The sequence below is a fragment of the Capronia coronata genome, assembly GCF_000585585.1.
Source record: "Capronia coronata CBS 617.96 chromosome Unknown acBCG-supercont1.3, whole genome shotgun sequence".
NCBI lineage: Eukaryota > Fungi > Ascomycota > Eurotiomycetes > Chaetothyriales > Herpotrichiellaceae > Capronia > Capronia coronata.
In genome coordinates this window covers 1,282,748-1,302,600 of record NW_006912895.1, presented here as the reverse complement: position 1 = coordinate 1,302,600, position 19,853 = coordinate 1,282,748, and the positions used below count along the sequence as shown (strand labels likewise).

Sequence of the window (19,853 nt, the reverse complement as noted above, 5' to 3'; positions counted from 1 at the left end):
GACCTTCTCCCTCCTCGACGGCATAGACTTTCCTTTTCGCGTGCGATCAGTCTTGAGGTCCACTACTCTTGCGAATCGCCTCGACATTCTTTCGAACGTTTGAGGGACGTTGCTGTAAAATGGACGGCAGGAATTTGGCGGATCAGGAGAAACTAGAAAGAATATCTCAACCGGCGACCAACCGACGTCCACACAATGATACACCCTCACAAAAGACCGCTTGGCCTAGATGGCAGAAAAGGGGGAAAGAGAAGAGCAGCCTGGCACTCGCTGGCACATGGATCGTGGACCATCAAATCAGTAAGTCATGACAAGAGAGAGGATGACCCCAAATACCGTGCTGAACAGGACCTCAGGTATATCTCTGAATCTCATCTCGATGCTGTTCTTCATACACACATTCTTCCCTCCCGCGCGCCACCATACCCAGAAATTCTTCCGCATTTCCTACTACAACCCGGCCACTGGCACGTTTGCCCTTGGCTGGGACGACATTTTCTTCGTCTTCTACTGGATTGTCGTCTTTAGCGGCCTTCGCTGTGCGGTCATGGACTATTTGCTCGGACCCCTGGCATCCTCCCTGGGCATCAAGAAGAAAAAGCCAAAGGTTCGATTCGCAGAACAAGCGTGGCTTTTGCTCTACTACAGCATTTCCTGGAGTGTTGGCATGTACACCATGTATACCTCGGATTACTGGTTGGACGTGCGGGCATTATGGCGAAATTGGCCGATTCGAGAGATGGAAGGACTGGCGAAATGGTACTACCTGGTCCAATTCGGCTTTTACCTGCAGCAAATCGTGGTGGTCAACATCGAGGAGCGCCGCAAGGACTACATGCAGATGTTTGTGCACCACATCATCACCTGTTGCCTCATATTCACCTCCTATGGCTATCACCAATATCGGGTCGGGACTCTGATCCTCTCCCTGATGGATATTGTGGACGTGATCTTGCCGACGGCCAAGATCCTCAAGTACCTCCACTTCAACACTGCATGCGACGTCGCTTTTGGCGTGTTCATGGTCACCTGGTTTGTCACAAGGCATGTACTGTACACCTGGGTCTTGTACAGCATTTATGCCCACATCCCCCAAGAGATCAGATACGGTTGTTACCAAGGAAGCGTGCTTGACCTGAAGGGGCCGTCACCGACGCCCAATGACTGGAGTCACCTGATACAGCCATTCCGGGATCCTGTGGGGCTCGTGTGTTGGAACAACAGCATCAAATGGGCTTTCCTCCTGTCGCTTGTCGCACTGCAGGTAGTTCTGCTCATCTGGTTTGCCGCAATCATCAGAGTCGCCTACAGAGTCCTGACCGGGCAAGGGGCGGATGATGTCCGCTCGGATGATGAGGATGACGAGGAGGAAGATATCTCGACGGAAAGAATGCATCTGGCGGGCCCTGAAAACAAAGGAAGTAATTACATCGACACCGTCCAACTCTGCGTCGAGCCACAGTCACATCACGAGACCGAGGTCCTAAGCACAGACGCCAACTTCTCTCTGTCCAACTCGTCGAAATCGACGATGAGGTCAAAACCCAAGCACAAGCCAGCTTCCTTTGGATCGGCCCCAGAACGGAGCGCCGGGTCGGACATTACACGTTCTACTTCGAACGGCAGCCGGAGGAAGCACAAGCACGAATCAGCCCACTCGTCGAGCGTCAATCTGCTCGCGGCTAGCAGCGATCGCAAGGAGCTCCTCGGCCGCATTGGCTGTGACAAGGGTACCGCTTCCGAATAGCCTGCGTTGGCCTGTCTCGGAAGCTGGCGCTTCGTGGGGAGGGACATGCGCAGGCGCAGGCGCACGAGCGATCGTGCAGCTTCGGATCCATTTTGGATTGATCGATATAACAAGAATAGACACGAGTTGCCTGCCATGGCAGATGCATAATGGAAGAGTCAAAGACACGTACGTTCGCTCTACAGGCCGAGAGGTCTCTTATGCATTTGGACCAACCTCTGCTCTCAGTATTCTCCATTGCATCCTCGTCTGCTGAAAGTACGTAGTCCGTTCTATGTAAAAGTACACCGGCAAGGTTTGGATACCAGGACCACCAGCTCAGACCCCTCCGTCCCCGCTAGGAATGCCTACAAGTACAGACCTTCGGGCTCGCCTTCGTTCTTGGTCTTCATCACGCTCTCCTTTGCGCTGCGGAAATCCGCCATGTTGACCCGCATTCTTCTCTCCCGAAGCGCTCTCAGTCCAGCCTCGGAGCAGATGGCCTTGATGTCTGCGCCGCTGAGATCGTCCTTCTGAGCAATGAACTCGTCCAGATCCACGTCCTCGGCCAAACTCATCTTGCTCGTATGGAGGGTGAAGATCTTCTTCTTGGTGTTGGTGTCGGGGTTTTCGAACAGGATCTTGCGGTCGATCCGGCCGGGTCGGATCAAGGCCGGATCCAAGGTCTCAATCTTGTTTGTAGCCATGATGACCTTGACATCTCCTCTGTCGTCGAACCCATCCAGCTGGTTCAGCAGTTCAAGCATGGTTCGCTGGATTTCTCGCTCGCCGCCCGACGTCGACTCGTACCGTTTCGTTCCGATGGCATCGATCTCGTCGATGAAGACAATGCTAGGAGCATTCTCGGCAGCAACCTGGAAGAGTTGGCGCACCAGCCGTGGACCATCACCAAGGTATTTCTGGATGAGCTCGGATCCAACAATGCGCAAGAAGGTTGCGGACGTTTGGTTGGCAACAGCCTTGGCCAAAAGAGTCTTTCCTGTTCCTGGAGCACCATATAGAATGACACCCTTCGGAGGCTTGATGCCCATCTCTTCATACAACTCAGGATGCAGCAATGGCAGCTCTACCGCTTCACGGACTTCTTGTATCTGTTGTTCCAACCCTCCGATATCAGCGTAGCTTTCGGTAGGTGCTTTGTCCAATTTCATGACCGACACCAACGGATCGGCATCGTCCGTCAAGACGCCGACGACGGAGACTGACTTGTGATGCAAAAGAATCGAAGCACCCGGTTCGAGGAGATCTTTGTCAACGAAAGACATGATGGAGACGTAATATTCGGGGCCGGTGGCGCTCGAAACGATGGCATGGTCGTCGTCGATGAGTTCCTCCAGGTTCCCGACACCCATGGGACTGCCTCTCATGTCGTCGACCCGACTTCTCTCGTCGGCATTGCGATCCGCAGCGTCACCCTCGGCGGCAGCGGCGCCGGCAGCCGGGGTCTGGGCGGCTTTCGCCTTTCGTAGGCGTTCCTGGTTCTCGACAAATTCTTCCTCCAGGAGTAAATGGTCATGCACTCTTTGCATTCTCAGGTACCTCAATTTGCATCGCGCGGTTGGGTAGATTGTAGGTAGCTTCGCAGCAGCATTCGGTCCGGCTTGCTTACGTTTCCTGCGTCCGATTCGGGTGGTCGGTTGTGGAGGAGGTTCGTACTTGGGCTTATCCTTCTGGAGAGGCTGTCAGTAGATATCAGGATGATATCGTGATGATGACGCGCACCTTCTTGTCTTTATCATCTTTGCCCCCTTGACCTGGAGGGCCGCCTCCCAATTGTGATTGTTGATTCCCCTGTGAAGTTGTCAGTAGAGTATACAGAGAAGAGGATGCGGTTCCATCATACCATGATCAGAAACTCGAAGAGATCGAAGGGGATAGATCAATCAAGGGAGATGTTTGTGGTGAGAAAAGACGAATTGATGTCAGTGAAGATGAATGAAAGCGTGATGGTAACGGTGATTGCGAGGCTTTGGGGTGACGCTGCCCGGTCACGCCTAGTGCTATACTACCTCTAGTACGAGTAGTACAACTAGTACAGCTCGCCTCTGTTGCCTTGGCGCAGGCTCATCGCCCGCAGTGCCAGTGGTGCTAGTCCAGCTTACCTGTATCCTTAGTAAGATCCGCATAGGCATCCTTAAGATACCTCCCACTCCCTAGAACGGCTGAGGACTTCACCCCCACTGGCATCGTGACTGACGCTGGTGAACCCTGCCAGTGCCGCTCCTCCAACTCCGCAGAATACCTGGTAGTGAGGCTGCGCAGAAACAAGCACTCTGCCTTTCGTGAGCCATAGAGTAGGCAACACGTCCACAGGGGCTGTGTGACACGCACGACAAAGCTATCAATTGTAGCATATCACATACTCTACTACTTACCGTTCATCTATTAGTTGACCATCTGGTTGCCTATTGGCACCAATAAACCTCACCCGACTGCGGACTGCGCATCATCCTCCTTCGACGTGATTCTGCTGCGAAGCATACACCTTGGGGTCTTTGACTGCTGACTTCAACCGCTCTTTGACTCCTTAGACACCATCTCTGTTGTTATCATATTCCCTGACACTTACCTACACCTTGGTCGACATCAGCAACCCTGGTGACGTTTCCTGATCCCATTCTGCGCGAGGACCATCTACCTTCCTCTGTCAAAGTGCCGTTGGACAGCGTCCGCAATTGTCGACCACACACCACACACACTATGGCAGGACACAAAGCCCGGCGCATAGCCAAGGACCTTGCAGACATTCGTTCCGATTCCGCGTCTCAAATATTTGCGGAAACAGTCGGCGACAGCATTACCAACCTCCGTGGTTCTTTCAAAGGTCCAGAGGGCACACCATATGAGGGAGGAACCTACGAGGTCTCTATCAACATCCCGAATGAATATCCCTTCAAACCTCCGGTGATGAAGTTCATTACCAAGATCTGGCACCCCAATATCTCCAGTCAGACAGTAAGCTTGGCGAATTCTTCACTGCAAGTCGTGGAAAGCTAACTGTGTCAAGGGTGCGATCTGTCTTGATACCCTGAGCACGGGGTGGTCACCTGTGTTGACCATCAAATCTGCCATGATTTCACTGCAGTCATTGCTCAGTTCCCCCGAGCCCAAAGACCCGCAGGATGCTGTGGTGGCCCAACAACTGATCAAGAACCCGAAGGAGTTTGAAAGACAAGCGAGAGAGTGGGCAGTCAAATATGCTGGAGCGCCCAAAACGAACGTCGGAGAGAGTAGTGGTGGTTCGACCGACCAAACCATTGAGCAGGCCGAGAAGGAGAGTGAAGAGAGAGAAGAGGCTGCCAATCTTGCAGTCTATGATGGATACAACAAGGACTTGATAGACCGCTTTGTCCTGATGGGGTTCGACGTCGAAAGAGTGGTGGAAGCGTTCAATTATGTTGGCATCGACCGGAATGGTGGGCAAGACTACGAGCTTGAGGAGGCGTATATGGGCGATATCACCGCCAGGCTACTGGGCGAGCCGTGAAGAAGATTGCTTTCAAGGATCATCTATGCATAGAAGCGCTGAGTGACGAGCGATATGATTACAAGCAGTGCATAATCTGGCGTTGGAATGTAAATCATGAGAACCACGACCATAGAGGGGAGACTCAACCCATCTAACCTGCAAAAGCCACTTCGACATTTCATGCGGATGAATGTGTGCTGGCTTGTTTCTCGTATGAAGACTACGAGCATCAGAGAGACTAGGTAGAACAGAGATCATAGGTCCATTCTGGACGTCGTAAATCTAGCGATGCTGTGCACCTGTGAATTTGCATACAACCAGAAGTTCACTTTGTGAGATCGGGAGTGACGGCGTCCACCACATCTCAGAGAACTTTGACAATCAACACATCAACAATCAGCCGCCCTGTCTCCTTTGATCCCTTCTAATACCACCGGAGACAACCACATCGTTGCAGCTCTTACTGTACATGCCATGCCGATTAGTGCATATGGTAAAGCTACCGAATGACAACGACCATGGTTGAAGACGACGTCTACAGAGCATCATCGCAGTATCGATATTGGTCATATACAAAAGAGAGCCTTGCCAGGATTCGGCAAAATACCAACGACCTCGCCTCTGAGCGAGTGAGAGCAGCATTCCATCGAGCACACGCTGCGCACTCTGCACAGAATGGAGGTTCTCACGATGGTGCGAGTGGGGGAGATGTCGATGCCATGGACATCGATGTCGAAGTCAATGTTGAAACTCTCACAGTTGCCGAAGAGCTGAAGATTGTGGAATGGGGCTGCTCCAAAATCATGGCCATGGGCGAGGCAATGAACCCCAGGATACCTTCGCATATTGTGGTAGGCATGACTCCCTTCTACCGTTCAGTGAACGATGATTGTTTGCGCGGTCTACTACCAGGTTCTCACTCTACATTCCAGGCTACCGCGATACAATATCTCCGTCGGTTCTACCTCACCAACTCGCCCATGACATATCATCCCAAGCAGATCATGATGTGTGCTCTTTACCTCGCCACGAAAGCAGATCATTTCTACATCTCTCTCTCCAAGTTCGTTGCCGAACTCAACAACGTGAGCGAGGACGATGTCAAAGCCCCTGAGTTCCTGCTTCTACAAGGGCTTCGGTTCACACTCGATGTACGACATCCCATGAAAGGTCTCGCCGGCGGGCACGTTGAGATGAATGTCATGGCAGATGAAGGCCGACTGGGAGGCATCTCGAAGTCTACAGGGTCGGCGAAGAGAATCGGCATTGCCGCGGACCAGGCGAAACGACTACTTGCTACGGCAGCGCAAATGACTGATGCCTACTTCCTCTACACGCCCAGCCAGATCTGGCTGGCGGCAATAATGGTGGCAGATAAAGAACTGGTCCAGGTCTATCTCGACCGTAAACTCGCCGAGTTGCCGTCTAACGAAACCACGCTCCCACTCAAGCAAAAGCTTCTCTCCACCATCTCGGCCTGCGCCTCGCTGCTCGAGTCTTACCGCGCGCCGGAGGACGACGCCACTCAACGTAAGGAGATGGGGCGCATCGGCAAGAAGCTGATTAAATGCCAGAATCCGGAAAAGACAGACATTGTCGCGGTTGCTAAGGCGAAGGTTGCAGAGAAGCGAGGGGGAGAAGGCAGTGATGCGGAAAAGGCACTGAAGAAACGCAAGCTGGAGAAAGAGAGGTTCGAAAAGGATGGAGATGTCTTTGGTCCTGACCTGAGAAGTATTCCCGGTTCAGGGACAGACTGAGGAAGGGGTCTCTGAGTACAAGCGATGCGCCAGAGAGTGGGCGGGTAGAGAGAGATGGTGATGCAGTGGTGTTCATTCATGAAGCTGCCATAACAGCAACCATCCGCTCTGGCCACAATGCAATAGGGAGTGTTCTCTGCATGACCGACTCTCTATCCAATACTCTGTATTACTGTATCCGAACGGTGATCGGCGACTAAGTTACTAGTGCCGACTAATCACACGGTCTTTCTGGATATTTCCACCACCGACATAACAAGGAAGGAGGCTGCGATGCTATTTGCTGGCAATGCTGCAAAAAGAGGAAACGCTCCCGATAGAGTTGTCGATTCCCCACTCTTGTTCGATGCTTGTCTCGTGTGCGTGCAGTTTTAGTACCTCGTGATATTGGTACTACGGTGACAGTAACAACTTCAAATACTGCAGGGGCATACAAAATAGTAGGTAATAATAAACCCTCATAGAACTCGGGCCATATCTCGAGTCATATAAAGGCCTTCTACACATCCATTTGTGCCCAGGACTCCAGTCCGGTTGGTTATTCCGTCCAGAAACTCTTATTGAACATACACCTTAACAAAGAACTACTATATCATACTACTATATCATATATTCCACCATGGCCGGAGGCAAGTACAACGTCGGCATCATCGGATATGGCTTGAGCGCAAAGACATTCCATATCCCCTTCATCACCGCTGTTCCGGAGTTCAACCTGTACGCCATTGTGCAGCGGCATCCAAAACCAGGGGACGATGCAAGCAAAGATCACCCCTCAATCAAGCTATACCATTCCGCGGAGGATCTTGTCAAGGATGACCAGGTCCATGTCGTGGTCATCTCAACGGCTCCAGAATCTCATCTACACCTAGCCAAACTAGCGCTGAACGCGAAGAAAAATGGCACGTTCCTTGTTTCAACTGCCGACGGACGCTTTACTGACTGATTCTATAGTTGTTGTTGAAAAGCCTTTCACGCCGACCGCTGCCGAAGCAAAAGAGCTGACGGATCTGGCAAAAGCCCAAGGCGTTCTTCTCACCGTCTACCAGAATCGGCGGTGGGACTCTGACTTCTTGACTGTCAAGAAGTACATCGAAGACGGTACCCTGGGCAGAATCGCCGAGTTCGAGACTCATTTCGACCGTCACCGGCCTGAGCCGCCCGCGGAAAACTGGAAGGCGTACAACAGCCCTGGCAATGGCGCTGTGTACGATCTAGGCACCCATCTGATCGATCAAGTTGTGTACCTTTTTGGCATGCCTCAGCGTATCACCGGGTTCGTTGGATCGCAAAGGGAGGTCAATCCTCACGGGTTGGAGGATTCTTGCACCGTTCTACTCCACTACGACAATATCAAGATGCTGGCCACCGTCAAGGCAGGCGTCGTCAGTCCTGAAGTCAATCAATTACGATTCTGGGTCCGTGGAGTCAAAGGGTCATTCAAGAAGTTCCACCTTGATCCTCAAGAGGATCAGTTGAGGAAGCTGGGACTGAAGCCGGGAGACAAGGGCTACGGTCTCGAGCCGGAAGAGCACTACGGCACATTGAACCTCGTCAAGGGTGGCGAGATTGTGAGCGAGGTCGCCCCGACCATCACGCCGCCAACATACATAGAGTACTACCGGCGTCTGGCGGCAGCTCTGGCTGGCGATGCCTCGCAAATTCCGGTTCCTCCTGAGCAATCCGTCGGAGTAATTCGGCTTGTAGAACTGGCTCGGGAGAGCTCAAAGCTGGGAAAGACTTTGACTGTATAGAGCGATTAGTTGTCAGATACAACAATGTGCATTACTATTTCACCTGTATAATAGTCATGTGTCAAGCTCGCTGTTCAACTTCAATAATAATGATTGGCAATTGAGCGAGAAGGGGTCCGGGGTTCGCAAGGCAAGGCTGCCATGCACAAGGCTGCCATGCACAAGGCTGCCATGCACAAGGCTGAGTGAAAATACTGCGGAGCACAGATCGGGACATGAAATTGCACCTCGCCTTTCGAAGGCATTTCCTCGGTAGTTCATCGATGGCTTTGAATTCTACAACTCATTCCAGACGGCCATAGAAAGCCTTTCCGCTGCGGCAGTGACCCTTTGTTTCTGTTGCGTGCGATAGTGTCCATGTCAAATGGACACAGCCGGATTCTGCATGGCTCGATTGGCTCTCAGACCATTCCTCGTGCCCTGACCTTCCGCACGACATGTTGCCAGAACGAACTCACGGTTAGCCAACTTCTACGCATCGAACGGAGCCGGGAGCCCATCTCGACATGTTGCAGTACACGAAAGACTCACACAGGGGGAAGGCAACTCCGGGAGTTGTCCTGCATATCTTCCTCTAGGCCGTTGTACACCACTTCACAGCGAACCCTTTTGCCTTCTTCGAATGGAGACCTCGAAACATACCGCCGAAATGGACGTGTGGTCGTGGCCAAACGTTCGTTCCACACGTTCTCGAGGACACCTTTTCACGCAACTCCGACTTGTTGCGGTCCTGCTCCTCATCTCCCAAAGAAACCGCCGGGGTTGACGATGCCCTCGGATCCACCCCGGCTCTCGCAGCCAGGCTTGCCTCTGAAGTTGGGTCATGCCGCTGGTCTGAAGCCTGCACCGCCGTCAGGCAACAAGAGACGTGTGGACAACTCGCGAGATGCAGAACAAGAGCTCCCAAGAAGTCCAGTTGAGGAGTTAAACCGCCAGAAGATGCTAGCTGCGTTGGAGGAGGCAAGACGACAGGAATTTGCCCTGCAGGAGATTGCCAGGCAGGAAGAATACGCACGACAGGAACTCTCAAGGCAACAAGAAATAGTACGCAGAGAGGAGGCAAGAAAAGCGGCGCGTGTGAAGAAGTTTCAACACGCATGGCATATACTCAACAATCTTGAGCGTCATGACAAGCAGACAGTGGCATTGGAGTTGTCGCGAGCCCGGATGGCGGCACGGCAAGAGTACCTGGAACAGTGGACCAAGGATCATTTGCGGGAGCTTGTCGCTCCCATCATGCGAAGATTGAATCAGGTGGCCACCAGGCTGTCTGCTGTGGACAACGGCCTGACGCAGCTTCTTGGTGGAATGCAAGAATTCCGACACAACTTGTTGCAACGAGCCCAGTCGACGGCGCGACAGTTCGAGTTTATCAAGAACGCTGGCAGTGTGGATCCCATTCTGAGAGAAACCGGCTACAAGATGAATGATGTCGCCACTATAGTGCTTCCCATGTCAACTCTACGATCTATCGCGCTGGACCTGAAGCAGCGAGGACTATGGAATACCGACGCTGCTATACCTACAGATACTACTATACCAGACTTCTTCAGGGGATCGAAGACTCCCCGTGTCCGACGTGCGATGATCGGGATCCTGTGGGTGCGTCACGAACTTATTCAGAATGCAGCAGTCATAGCACAGGAACTACATCTGCTTCGCAAAGTCAGAACAACCTACCTTCTGAACTCCGGTGTCCCCGAGGTGTTCGACTTTAACGCTCGCCACACCAGGTTATACATGCTTTCGGTCGAGATAGTTAACAACTCGACCCGGATCAACACCCACTATCACCATTTGCGATTGATGATTTCTCAGGCGTCTCCCTTCTCAAGACGGACTAACTTGGTACACCACCCGAGACATCAGTTCCTCCCGCTCAAAGCGCAAGTGGTCTCTCAAGATGCTCACCAACTCTTCAAAGACACGTTTTCTGCTCCGATGGCGACCGGAATGAGAACGAACCTTGCCTTACAAGAGGCTCAGCTGTCGAATTTCAGACCTGTCACCATCTTCATCAGCAGGATGTCGACAATCGCCGAATTGGCGCATGAGCTCAGCTCTTCCGGCCTTCTGGACCAGTCATCACCTGCTTCTCAAGCTCTCGCGACATTGGCCAACGAGCTGTTTGCTGCCCGACGCGAGCTCTACAATCTACTTGACCTCGCGATGTTGTGGCGCGGGACTGCCGACATGTATCTGGGGATCCTTCACCGTCCACGAGAGAAGAGCCATCTGATGCTGTTTGCTGACCCTCCTCCAGACGCTTCGGCTTTGCCTCGACCCAGCGGTAAATGTCCGCCGGCGGCTCTCGGCTATAGCCCGCCATGGCAGAGGAACGCTCAGCTCTATTCTAAGCCGGAGTCATCGATACCCGTCCACTTTGTGACCGCTCCGGAGGCAGCATATTTAGTCCTGCAACGCTTTGCCCGGTGCAAAGTCCTTGGCGTTGATACCATCACCATGGCAGGGGCGAAGGGTATTCCCACTGGGTCATCGCCAGTCGAGTATCTGATAGTGTCAAGTGATCGCGAAGTGGCTATATTTGCGTTAGGTCTGATGAACCCAGCCGTTGTTCTGCATTCTCGGTGTTTCAGACAGACACTTGGTAACCCTGCTATATTGAAGGTTGGAGTCAACATCGGCTTCCAGAAAAATATCCTGGCGGAACACTTCGGCATTGAGTTAATCGAGACTCACGGCATCAATAAAAGCTACGACCGAATGCATCGCCGTGGCGATCTGAATGATCCCAGCTTCGCTATCCTCTCGTTCATGGCGGCCCAGAGCTTTGGCAGTGCTCTCCCACATCTCGACGTGGCCCGTGCCATCCGCGAACTGGGTACCAAGGATCCCTGTATTTTCTTCACCCGTAAGTATTCAGAGACACTTTTTAACATTTGGAGCCGGAACACTGACGACGAGCCTTAGATCTTGCTTCGCGTGCCTATGCAGCATTGCAAATGTATCATCTTTCCTGCGCCGAGATGCTATCGAGCGATCCTTCGGCGGTAACCCAGACGTCGCCTCCCTCCGCCGAATTTGGCCCGGTTGACTTTCACATGCTAGGACAAGAGAAGAGCTCTAGAGACAGGGTCCTTTTGGCGCGATCCCCGCCTCTGAGACATTCAGGTGCCGCCTATGTGGCACAGCTTGCTCACGCCATGGCTCGGAAGGCCTTTGAGACCAATCCAAACTTCCACGAGCTGAAGCGCATGCCGAGACGGAAGAGACCAGCGCTTGTTGAAGATGTGATATCAAGCCTCCAGGCTTACTTCCTCTTCACATCCTTCCGCCAGGATCTCCGGACCCTCAACAGCTTCGGCATCCGCCACCCGGCCTCAACCATACTCCGGATCGCCGAGAAAGCCGAACTGCCGCTCCATCGGGAAGATCGCATCACTCTGGACATGCTCAGGCGTCGGGAGCCGGTAGGCCCACTCCCTACTGAGTCGGCCTTGCAGTCTGAATCTGAGCCGCAGCCTGAGGATCAGGCTGTGGTGCTCACCGACGGAAAGCTTGTGACGGCCACGTACCCTGCCCCCAGGAGCTCTACGAGTCGTCTTCGGATCCGAGCTACAGAGATCGGCAAAGTGGGAAGCAGAGCGGCTAGGAAGACTCCTCAGGCCACTCCTCGAAAATCCAAAGAGCTCCTTTCTCCTGCAGATCAACCCTCTGTCTCACCCGGTGCTACCACCAGCACGCCCGTGTCCAAGGAACCTGCCACAGCGGCCGAGCATGAGCATGAGCATAACCCCAGATTTGACAAGGTGGAGACCTTCTACCGTAGCCTCAACTCGACCACACCGGCCCCGTCCGATCAGGGCACCTTGGTGATCGACGGAGCCTCTAGTGGTATCGGGGATGTCGTTACCCAGCGAGAGAGTCGCGATGCCGATATAGACGTGCCGAAGGATCCGAAACAGAGATCGGAGACACTCACTGGATCCGGCGGATCGAACACTCCGACCTTGAACGAATCCCGGTCTGCTCGGCCTGCCCGGCGCAGCAGAGGTTGGTGGGCGGGTTGAGCTGCCGGAGACTACTGGGAACGGACTGCTTTTCCACGCAGTTAGTCGGCTGTCTTGTGCTGTTGCTTGATGGGGCGCCCAGATCCTTTCAACGACGAAATGATAGAATGATAGCCTGTACCATACCTGGCCTGCGTTTGGGGTTCTTCTATATACTGGGCCACCCGCGAATGCTACAGGGACGCGTTTTGCGATCTCGCATACCTATTGCGTGTCTATGCAACACAGCCATGCACGCTGTACGAGCATTCGCGTGGCATGGCGGGTTGAAACAGAACACAAGAGGGGAACAACAGCCCAGGCGACTTTGCCCACCTTTCCTTGTTCTTAAGGAACATGGACGATGTCCCCAAACATGGGATTGGGGCGTGATGATCTTTACAGACGGACCATGCACTGGATTTACACTATACCCTGTGTTCGATCCAACTCTGGATAGGTAATCCGGTCCGGTCAACTTGGGGCGTACCCAAGAGATGTAGGGAGATGCCATAAATAAATCTCTGTTTCTGCCCTATTGCTGGCGATACGCAATACGTGAAAACAACGTCAACATACATATATGATTCCTCTATCGTAGTAAGGGTGAAGCCTCGCCCTTGAGCAAGTATCTCATCAAGTCCGCCCCCAGCGTCTCCAGAACTTTCTTTCCCTCCTGCCCGAGCCGGTCGACTGATCCCGGCCGGCCACGCGCCAGAAATAGACGGGGATTCCGCTCACGGCAAAGGCGATGACGATGACAGTCTGCAAGGGCTGGGCGACGACGGCGCGACTGACGAGAAACAGGCTGACGCAGCAGAAGATGATGGGGGTGGTGATCCAGGTGCGGTAAGGGCGCTCGAGATGGGGCTCGCGGATGCGCAGGACAATCAGGCCCAAGACGGTGAGGAAGTAGAACGAGTAGCCTGCGACGCCGTAGAAGGTGATCAAGGTCTTGAACTCGCCCAGGCAGATGTAGATCATGCACATGACCATGTTCAGCAACATGGCGTTGACCGGCGTGCAGCCGAAGCCGATGGACTCGTCGCCGAATATGCGGCCCAGCATCTTGGACAGCCAGGACCGACGGCGCAGCTTGTTCAGCGGCATGCTGCTCAGAGACGTCTCCTGTGGACCCGACGAGTATCCGAACCCGATCTTGCCGAAGACTTCGGGGATATAGCCCTCGCGGCCGGCAACGTAGACGAGGCGGCCGGACGTGAAAGTCGTGGCGTTCAAGGCGCCAAAGCATGACGCCGACACGATCAGCGCCAGCACCAGCCCGCCGATGGGGCCGAATACTTTGCTGCCGAACTGCACGGCCACGGTGTTAGACTTGTCGATCGTCTCCTGCGGCAGGACGAAAATGTACGACACGTTGGCCAGCAGGTAGCACACGATCACTGCGGGCATGCCGGTGTGGATGACGCGGGGGAGATCACGGCTCGGGTTCTTGAACTCGCCTGTCACGTAGTTCGTGTTGTCCCAGCCGTCGTAAGCCCAGAGCCCGGCATACAACGCGACAGCCCAGCTGGAGATGTCGGTCGACGTGCCTTCGAACCAATGGTGATCTCGCCAGTCTCGGTTGGCCGGGCTGTTGTACGAGAGACCCGTGGCCGCGACGATGACGCCGATGACGGTGACGGCAATCAGCGCGATGAATTTGAAGAACATGAACAGATCGCCCAGTCGGGCTGCGAAACGCGTCGACACGCAATTGAACAGCGTGACGAGCATCAGCGCGAGGAGCGCCGGGACCTTGTTGATCCACGGATTGACATCCTCGACCTCGGCGCCAATCGCCGCCCGCACGACATATTCTCCAAAGATGATGGCAATGATGGCTGCGGACCCGGGTTTCATGACAAGAATGGCGCACCAGGTGAAGAGGAAGCCGGCCATTTCGCCGAAGATTTTGGCCAAGTACACCTGAGCACCCCCGTTCAGGGGGATTGCACCGCCCAACTCGGCGTACGATGCCGCACCAGTCCATGCCAGTACTCCTGATATTGTCCATACGATCAATGACGCTCCAGGGGATCCGACCTGGGAGTTTACTTGTGCTGGAGATGAGAAGATCCCCGATCCGATAATCAGTCCCACCACCAACGACAGGCCGTTCATGTATGTCAATGTCTTGTTCTTCTCCAGACTCTGCAGCGCCGCACGTCTATCCAGGGAGACAGTGGACGGGTTTCCAAGCGCAGTGTATCCCCCGCCGGTCGAGGAGAGGGGGAAGAGGGTTGGCGTGAAATCAAAGGCGGACGACACTGAGTAGGACCTGCCATGGAGACGGTCGCGGGATGCTGGGTTGGCGGCGTCTAGGGGGTCCTCGTTCTCAAAGGAGATGCGGCGAGACGACGAGATCCCGGAGCGGGAAGACACCTCGGAATCAGGGAGTTCATCGGGCTCGGAGTCAGCGAGCGACGCCAATTCGAGGGAATCCCGCCCGGAAAGGTGTGAAGGCCTCTGGATTTCCGTGAAGCCAGACGGAGGCGGCATGGTTGTTCAGGAGGAGGAAGAGGGGAGCCGTCGAGATTTAGGAGACGACTGTCATTCCGCGGGTTATCACACGAGATGGCATTCTCAGTCACTGGCAGACATAGCTGCAAGGATCGAAGCCGTGTTTTGGAACATTGACAATTCAAAACTTTGGCCAGCTGTTCTCACGCACTGTATGCGATTGACGGGGCGCGATTGAATAGTCGAACATGGAGACATTGACAGTTGCCAAGGGGCTACAGATGTTAGATGTTTAGAGAAGTTGCGCTAGTACAGCAATCAAGATAGACGACCTGTGATTGGCAGTGAAAGCAGTCGCCGCTTTGCTTCTAGCCATTCTGCTGACTACGTTCTTAGTCATTATTGGCTTCTCCTTTTCGACCCCAGATCTTCATCGGAATCTTGATATACAAAGTCTCAGGATGTCAGATTGGAAGACCATTGGCACTATCGCTTGTGACGTGACTTCTCGGGACCTGGTATCACGGCTCACAATGAACCAATGGCGATTGCCCGCAGACTCTTCCTGCCAGCGAATGATTCTCCTGGGTGGTTGGTTTGAGACGCATCACAGTACACGCAAGGCCAACCAAGAGTATCATCTCAGCTCCTATAGTATAATGGTCGCCTGGGCGGTCTTCCCGTTATGATTTCTGCGGAGAGGATGGTTGATGTGGCAGAAACATTAGCACCAAAGTGGATCATCCGATAGTGAAGGTTTGTCCTCGAATATCAGCGGTACCTTATCCTTTTCCGCGATGGACCTCTGGAGGCAAGGCTGGTCCCGTCCTGGACATTCAGAAGCGATGTTGAGTAGTGGTTTGACTGTGACCATACCTTTGACTGGAACCACCGAGGGCGAGTATCAGGGCAATTGTGCGGCTGCCGCAATCATTTCCAGAGCCAGGGTGGCTACATTGCCTCCTCCCAACCTTGGAGCAAGCTCACAGCCACAGCCGACAGTGGAGCCAATTCTCAGGTCGTGGTAAATAACCCGCACGTGGCTACAGTTGGGTTCACTCTGGCTGAAGCAAGACGACGGGGTATCAAAGCGGAAGTGGGGACTGTCAATTTCGCTTTCCCAGGAGCGTGAGAGGATGTTAAGCTGGATGATGATGGTTTGGCTCAATGGGTCGTCGATACTGAGAAAGACTTTTTCGTAGGAGCGAGCTCTGAGGGACGAGAAACCGGCGCCCTCCTGCATGGAAGCATCCTCGCAATCGTAGGCCAGATTCTATTTAAATGCTTGCGCCACGCTGTGGCGAGCTTTCCTACCAGAAGTGAAGTGTACACATTGATGTCCGAGAAGTGAAGCAGATGCAGAAGTGAACGGCTCACATTGCAGCCTGCTCGAACCCCGACCATACCGCCACTATTTACCATGGAGTTGGGTACTGCCTCGTGTTTGATGCTGTGAATGGCAACACTTAGTCATGTCAGTGGGAGTGAAGTACAACCAGCACATAGTGACACTCAGATTAGCTGCAGTCGGATCTTTCGAAATCAATCATTTCTGCTTTCAGGAGTGCTGAAATCCACCACATTGAGATTGCACGCCGCCGTTGTTGAGATCGTTAGCGCCATACTTCAGCATTGATATCACATACCGGCAACACAACATGGGATCCCTATCACTAAGTCAATCGCTGTTCTTCCTGCTTGTCTTTTTCCTGGGCAGTAATCTCTGCAACGCCAGTCTCCCTGAATTCTCCATCGCAGAGGACGTCACTCTGGAACAGGCGGATCAAAAGTTGCAAGAATCATTCATGGACGCCTTAATACTGGCTAGAGTAACAGCAACAACATTCAGCGCTTGTGATGCAAGTTTCCTTCGATATTTCAGAGCTCTAGAGGCAACATTTGTCCAAGATGTGTTCGAAACAATTGCCAACTTCCCTCTGGATCATCAGATAGACGAAGAGACGGTCATTGAGATCCTTTCCAGCGCCAGTGTGGCCTCGGAGTTGCAGCCAAAATTCGCAAAGCTGGAAATCGCCATTGGAAATCATCCCGCACTGCCCGAGGAAAAGAATCTTTGCGGAACACAGTCGGAGGGAGGAACAGTCTTTGCTTTCACATACCTCGATCCAAGTGCACTTGGTGATGTAGCATTGATCTCCTTGTGCGAGGAGACATTCCAGTACCCTTCGCTACAAGAGATAGAGAATCCACCTGACCATGTACGCGACGCGGAAGGACGCCCCTTACCAGGATACACCTGCGATGGTCTCGGTGATCATGATACCGACTGGATGTCGAGCCCTGGTGGCGTACTTCTGCACGAGCTGCTGCATTGGATCTATCTCCTGGAAGATATCCCCAACTACCATGACCTGATAGAGATGAATGAAATGGGAGATCACCAAATCGGGGATTTTGACGGGCCAAACCCTTCCGACGGATCGTGAGTTGATTTCTTTCATTTTTTATTCAAGGTCACAACGTGCGCTTTCCTCTTTCACTCTCCGGAGTGTCCAAGTGAAATCCCGGAAGCTTTGAAGGGTGGGTAGGCACGCAGCCCCCATGTGCAGATACTATAGTCTTCAAGTCCTATGTAGCGGATGCGCTGACCTGAAGTATCTCTAGGGGGCCATTGAACACCAGACTGGTAAAGAATTTGGGCGTCTATCAGGCCATCCAAAATGCCGAAAATTATCGGTGGTACGCCCAATCGAAGTACTGGTCGTGGAAGTGTCAAAGGTCTTTTGGTGAAGCAACAGATGAGCAGGACGATGCCAGAAGAATGGGAGTGAGATCCTCGCAAGCGCCCCCAAAATTCGGCGAATAATGGGATTCCAGAACCTTGAAGCGCGTGGTTCGTGAGAGTTTGCTGCGTTATGACGCTATCAATCAGGGGCTACCTTGGAAAAGCACGTTGCTAGGTGCCCCTGAAAAGTACGTCTGCATAGAGAATAACAAAGAGATTTTTGGGCTTCCGCCGGAAACGTTACCTAGGATCAGAGAAGCGGCATAATACAATGTCTCCTTGCACATCCCTCCCCGTTTCTGCTTGTTGAAAAGATCGGGTGCGGGCAGGCAATGCTGCAATTCTAAAGAAGTTGAGGTCAAGATGAAGCATCACAATCAAAGCCTGACGTTGAGTTGAGGCAGTTAAAGAAGCAAGATTTATTTCCATATTAGGTAACATGCGTAGCCTCGCTCAAAGCGGCGAGTTGTCTCCTACTCTAACCTCTTCCCCAATTTCAACTGCAATATTCGGATTTTGGCGGCAACTGCAACACATCTGTCCGGCGATTACTTTGAGGGAGCGTTCGATGTTTGCGAGGTGCTCAATTGGAGCATCGCGCAACGTGAAGCGTGTCCCGAAATGGCCTCGTCCAGGGTACCCTACTCGCCACAATTCCTCCGCCTCTGAGGGGACCCGGGAGTCTCCCGATGCTAAACCCTCCTCTCGATCGAAGGCCACCTCGCGTCGGCTCGTCCTAGCAATATGTTCTGGCGCCGGGGTCATAGCAGCCTGGCAGCTGTATAATCTGTACAGCAAGGACAAGTCTTTCGCCATGTATTCCCTAGCCTCCAGAGAACGAGTATCGTCGACGGCCAGCATCTTCCATCTGAAGCCTAAAGGAGATTTGCAAGGCCTCGAGCGGTACACAGACGCCTGGAAGAGGGGTATATGGAACGTCCATTTCATACAACCGCAACTGCAGATTGTGAGAGCCTACACCCCTCTGCCACCTGTGGGCGTCGATAACAACGAGGGCGAGCGGGAGTTGAGGTTCTTGATCAGGAATGACCCTCATGGCGAAGTCTCGAGTTACCTGCACAGACTGCCTATCGGTGCGGAGATCGAACTGAGGGGTCCCAACATCGAGTACAAGTTGACCCCAGATGTTCGCCAGATTGTGTTCCTTGCCGGAGGGACTGGGATTGCTCCGGCTCTCCAGGCCGCTTACGCTCTCTTCGAAGGCAACAAGGGCACAGGCGAGGAGCAGGCAAACAAGAACAAGAAGATACACATTCTCTGGGCCAACAGACTTCGGGAAGACTGCATGGGCGGCGTCAGTGATGCTCCGCCCGCCGAAGCTGTGCCCCCGAAGCCGACCTGGTCCGGATTCTTCACGAAACCCAAGGTCAAGCCTCCGCCTGCGGTGTCCCAGGAACAGGGTCTCATGGTGAAGGAACTGGAAGCGCTCAAGAAGAAGTATCCAGGCCAAGTCACCGTCGAATACTTTGTCAATGCGGAAGATACATGGATTGACGAAGACGCTGTTTTCCGAGCTCTGTCGCGGTTCGACGACAAGGACTTTTTTACCGGGTTCGCCACCTCTCCAGAGCAGCGTCAGATTCTTATCTCAGGGCCCCCAGGCTTTATTGCATACCTTGCTGGTCCTAAAGAATGGAGGAATGGTCGGGAGGAGCAAGGCACCGTCAGCAGGATTATTGCTCATGCGATCTCGCAAAATCCGCACAATGTCAAGGTCTGGAAGATATAATAATTCGAGGGCATTTCATTGGACCCTGTCTCTGGCCCTGGCTTGACTACCAGCACCGCCCTCTTCAAAACTATATTGTCGCCGGAATAGGGCTGAAAGGAAGCCTTGTTTGTAAGATAATGTATGGTATTCTGCTATGTAACAAGCGCTCCACAAG

At 53.2% G+C, this 19,853-nt stretch overlaps 9 protein-coding genes across 9 annotated transcripts; 7 read left to right on the top strand and 2 right to left on the bottom strand.

Moving 5' to 3' along the window:
* Positions 1–119: 119 nt before the first annotated feature.
* Positions 120–1,747, top strand: A1O1_03779 (uncharacterized protein; the record flags this gene model as incomplete). Its single annotated transcript, XM_007724679.1, has 2 exons — positions 120–300; positions 357–1,747. The coding sequence occupies 2 exons, from the start codon at positions 120–122 to the stop codon at positions 1,745–1,747; spliced, it is 1,572 nt and encodes a 523-aa protein (XP_007722869.1).
* Positions 1,748–2,094: 347 nt separating this feature from the next.
* Positions 2,095–3,593, bottom strand: A1O1_03778 (26S protease regulatory subunit 4; the record flags this gene model as incomplete). Its single annotated transcript, XM_007724678.1, has 3 exons — positions 2,095–3,417; positions 3,470–3,538; positions 3,591–3,593. 3 exons carry the CDS (start codon positions 3,591–3,593, stop codon positions 2,095–2,097), a joined length of 1,395 nt encoding a protein of 464 aa, XP_007722868.1.
* Positions 3,594–4,447: 854 nt separating this feature from the next.
* On the top strand, positions 4,448–5,234 carry A1O1_03777 (ubiquitin-conjugating enzyme (huntingtin interacting protein 2); the record flags this gene model as incomplete). Its single annotated transcript, XM_007724677.1, has 2 exons — positions 4,448–4,702; positions 4,755–5,234. The coding sequence occupies 2 exons, from the start codon at positions 4,448–4,450 to the stop codon at positions 5,232–5,234; spliced, it is 735 nt and encodes a 244-aa protein (XP_007722867.1).
* A 500-nt stretch (positions 5,235–5,734) lies between these two features.
* On the top strand, positions 5,735–6,973 carry A1O1_03776 (uncharacterized protein; the record flags this gene model as incomplete). The annotated part of the gene is made up of 2 exons (XM_007724676.1): positions 5,735–6,067; positions 6,149–6,973. The coding sequence occupies 2 exons, from the start codon at positions 5,735–5,737 to the stop codon at positions 6,971–6,973; spliced, it is 1,158 nt and encodes a 385-aa protein (XP_007722866.1).
* A 619-nt stretch (positions 6,974–7,592) lies between these two features.
* On the top strand, positions 7,593–8,727 carry A1O1_03775 (uncharacterized protein; the record flags this gene model as incomplete). The annotated part of the gene is made up of 2 exons (XM_007724675.1): positions 7,593–7,886; positions 7,942–8,727. The coding sequence occupies 2 exons, from the start codon at positions 7,593–7,595 to the stop codon at positions 8,725–8,727; spliced, it is 1,080 nt and encodes a 359-aa protein (XP_007722865.1).
* Positions 8,728–9,495: 768 nt separating this feature from the next.
* Positions 9,496–12,758, top strand: A1O1_03774 (uncharacterized protein; the record flags this gene model as incomplete). The annotated part of the gene is made up of 2 exons (XM_007724674.1): positions 9,496–11,599; positions 11,659–12,758. The coding sequence occupies 2 exons, from the start codon at positions 9,496–9,498 to the stop codon at positions 12,756–12,758; spliced, it is 3,204 nt and encodes a 1,067-aa protein (XP_007722864.1).
* Positions 12,759–13,373: 615 nt separating this feature from the next.
* A1O1_03773 (uncharacterized protein) lies at positions 13,374–15,239 on the bottom strand (the record flags this gene model as incomplete). The annotated part of the gene is made up of 1 exon (XM_007724673.1): positions 13,374–15,239. One exon carries the CDS (start codon positions 15,237–15,239, stop codon positions 13,374–13,376), a length of 1,866 nt encoding a protein of 621 aa, XP_007722863.1.
* Positions 15,240–16,858: 1,619 nt separating this feature from the next.
* On the top strand, positions 16,859–17,647 carry A1O1_03772 (uncharacterized protein; the record flags this gene model as incomplete). The annotated part of the gene is made up of 1 exon (XM_007724672.1): positions 16,859–17,647. The coding sequence occupies one exon, from the start codon at positions 16,859–16,861 to the stop codon at positions 17,645–17,647; it is 789 nt and encodes a 262-aa protein (XP_007722862.1).
* A 1,113-nt stretch (positions 17,648–18,760) lies between these two features.
* A1O1_03771 (uncharacterized protein) lies at positions 18,761–19,696 on the top strand (the record flags this gene model as incomplete). The annotated part of the gene is made up of 1 exon (XM_007724671.1): positions 18,761–19,696. One exon carries the CDS (start codon positions 18,761–18,763, stop codon positions 19,694–19,696), a length of 936 nt encoding a protein of 311 aa, XP_007722861.1.
* Positions 19,697–19,853: the final 157 nt, after the last annotated feature.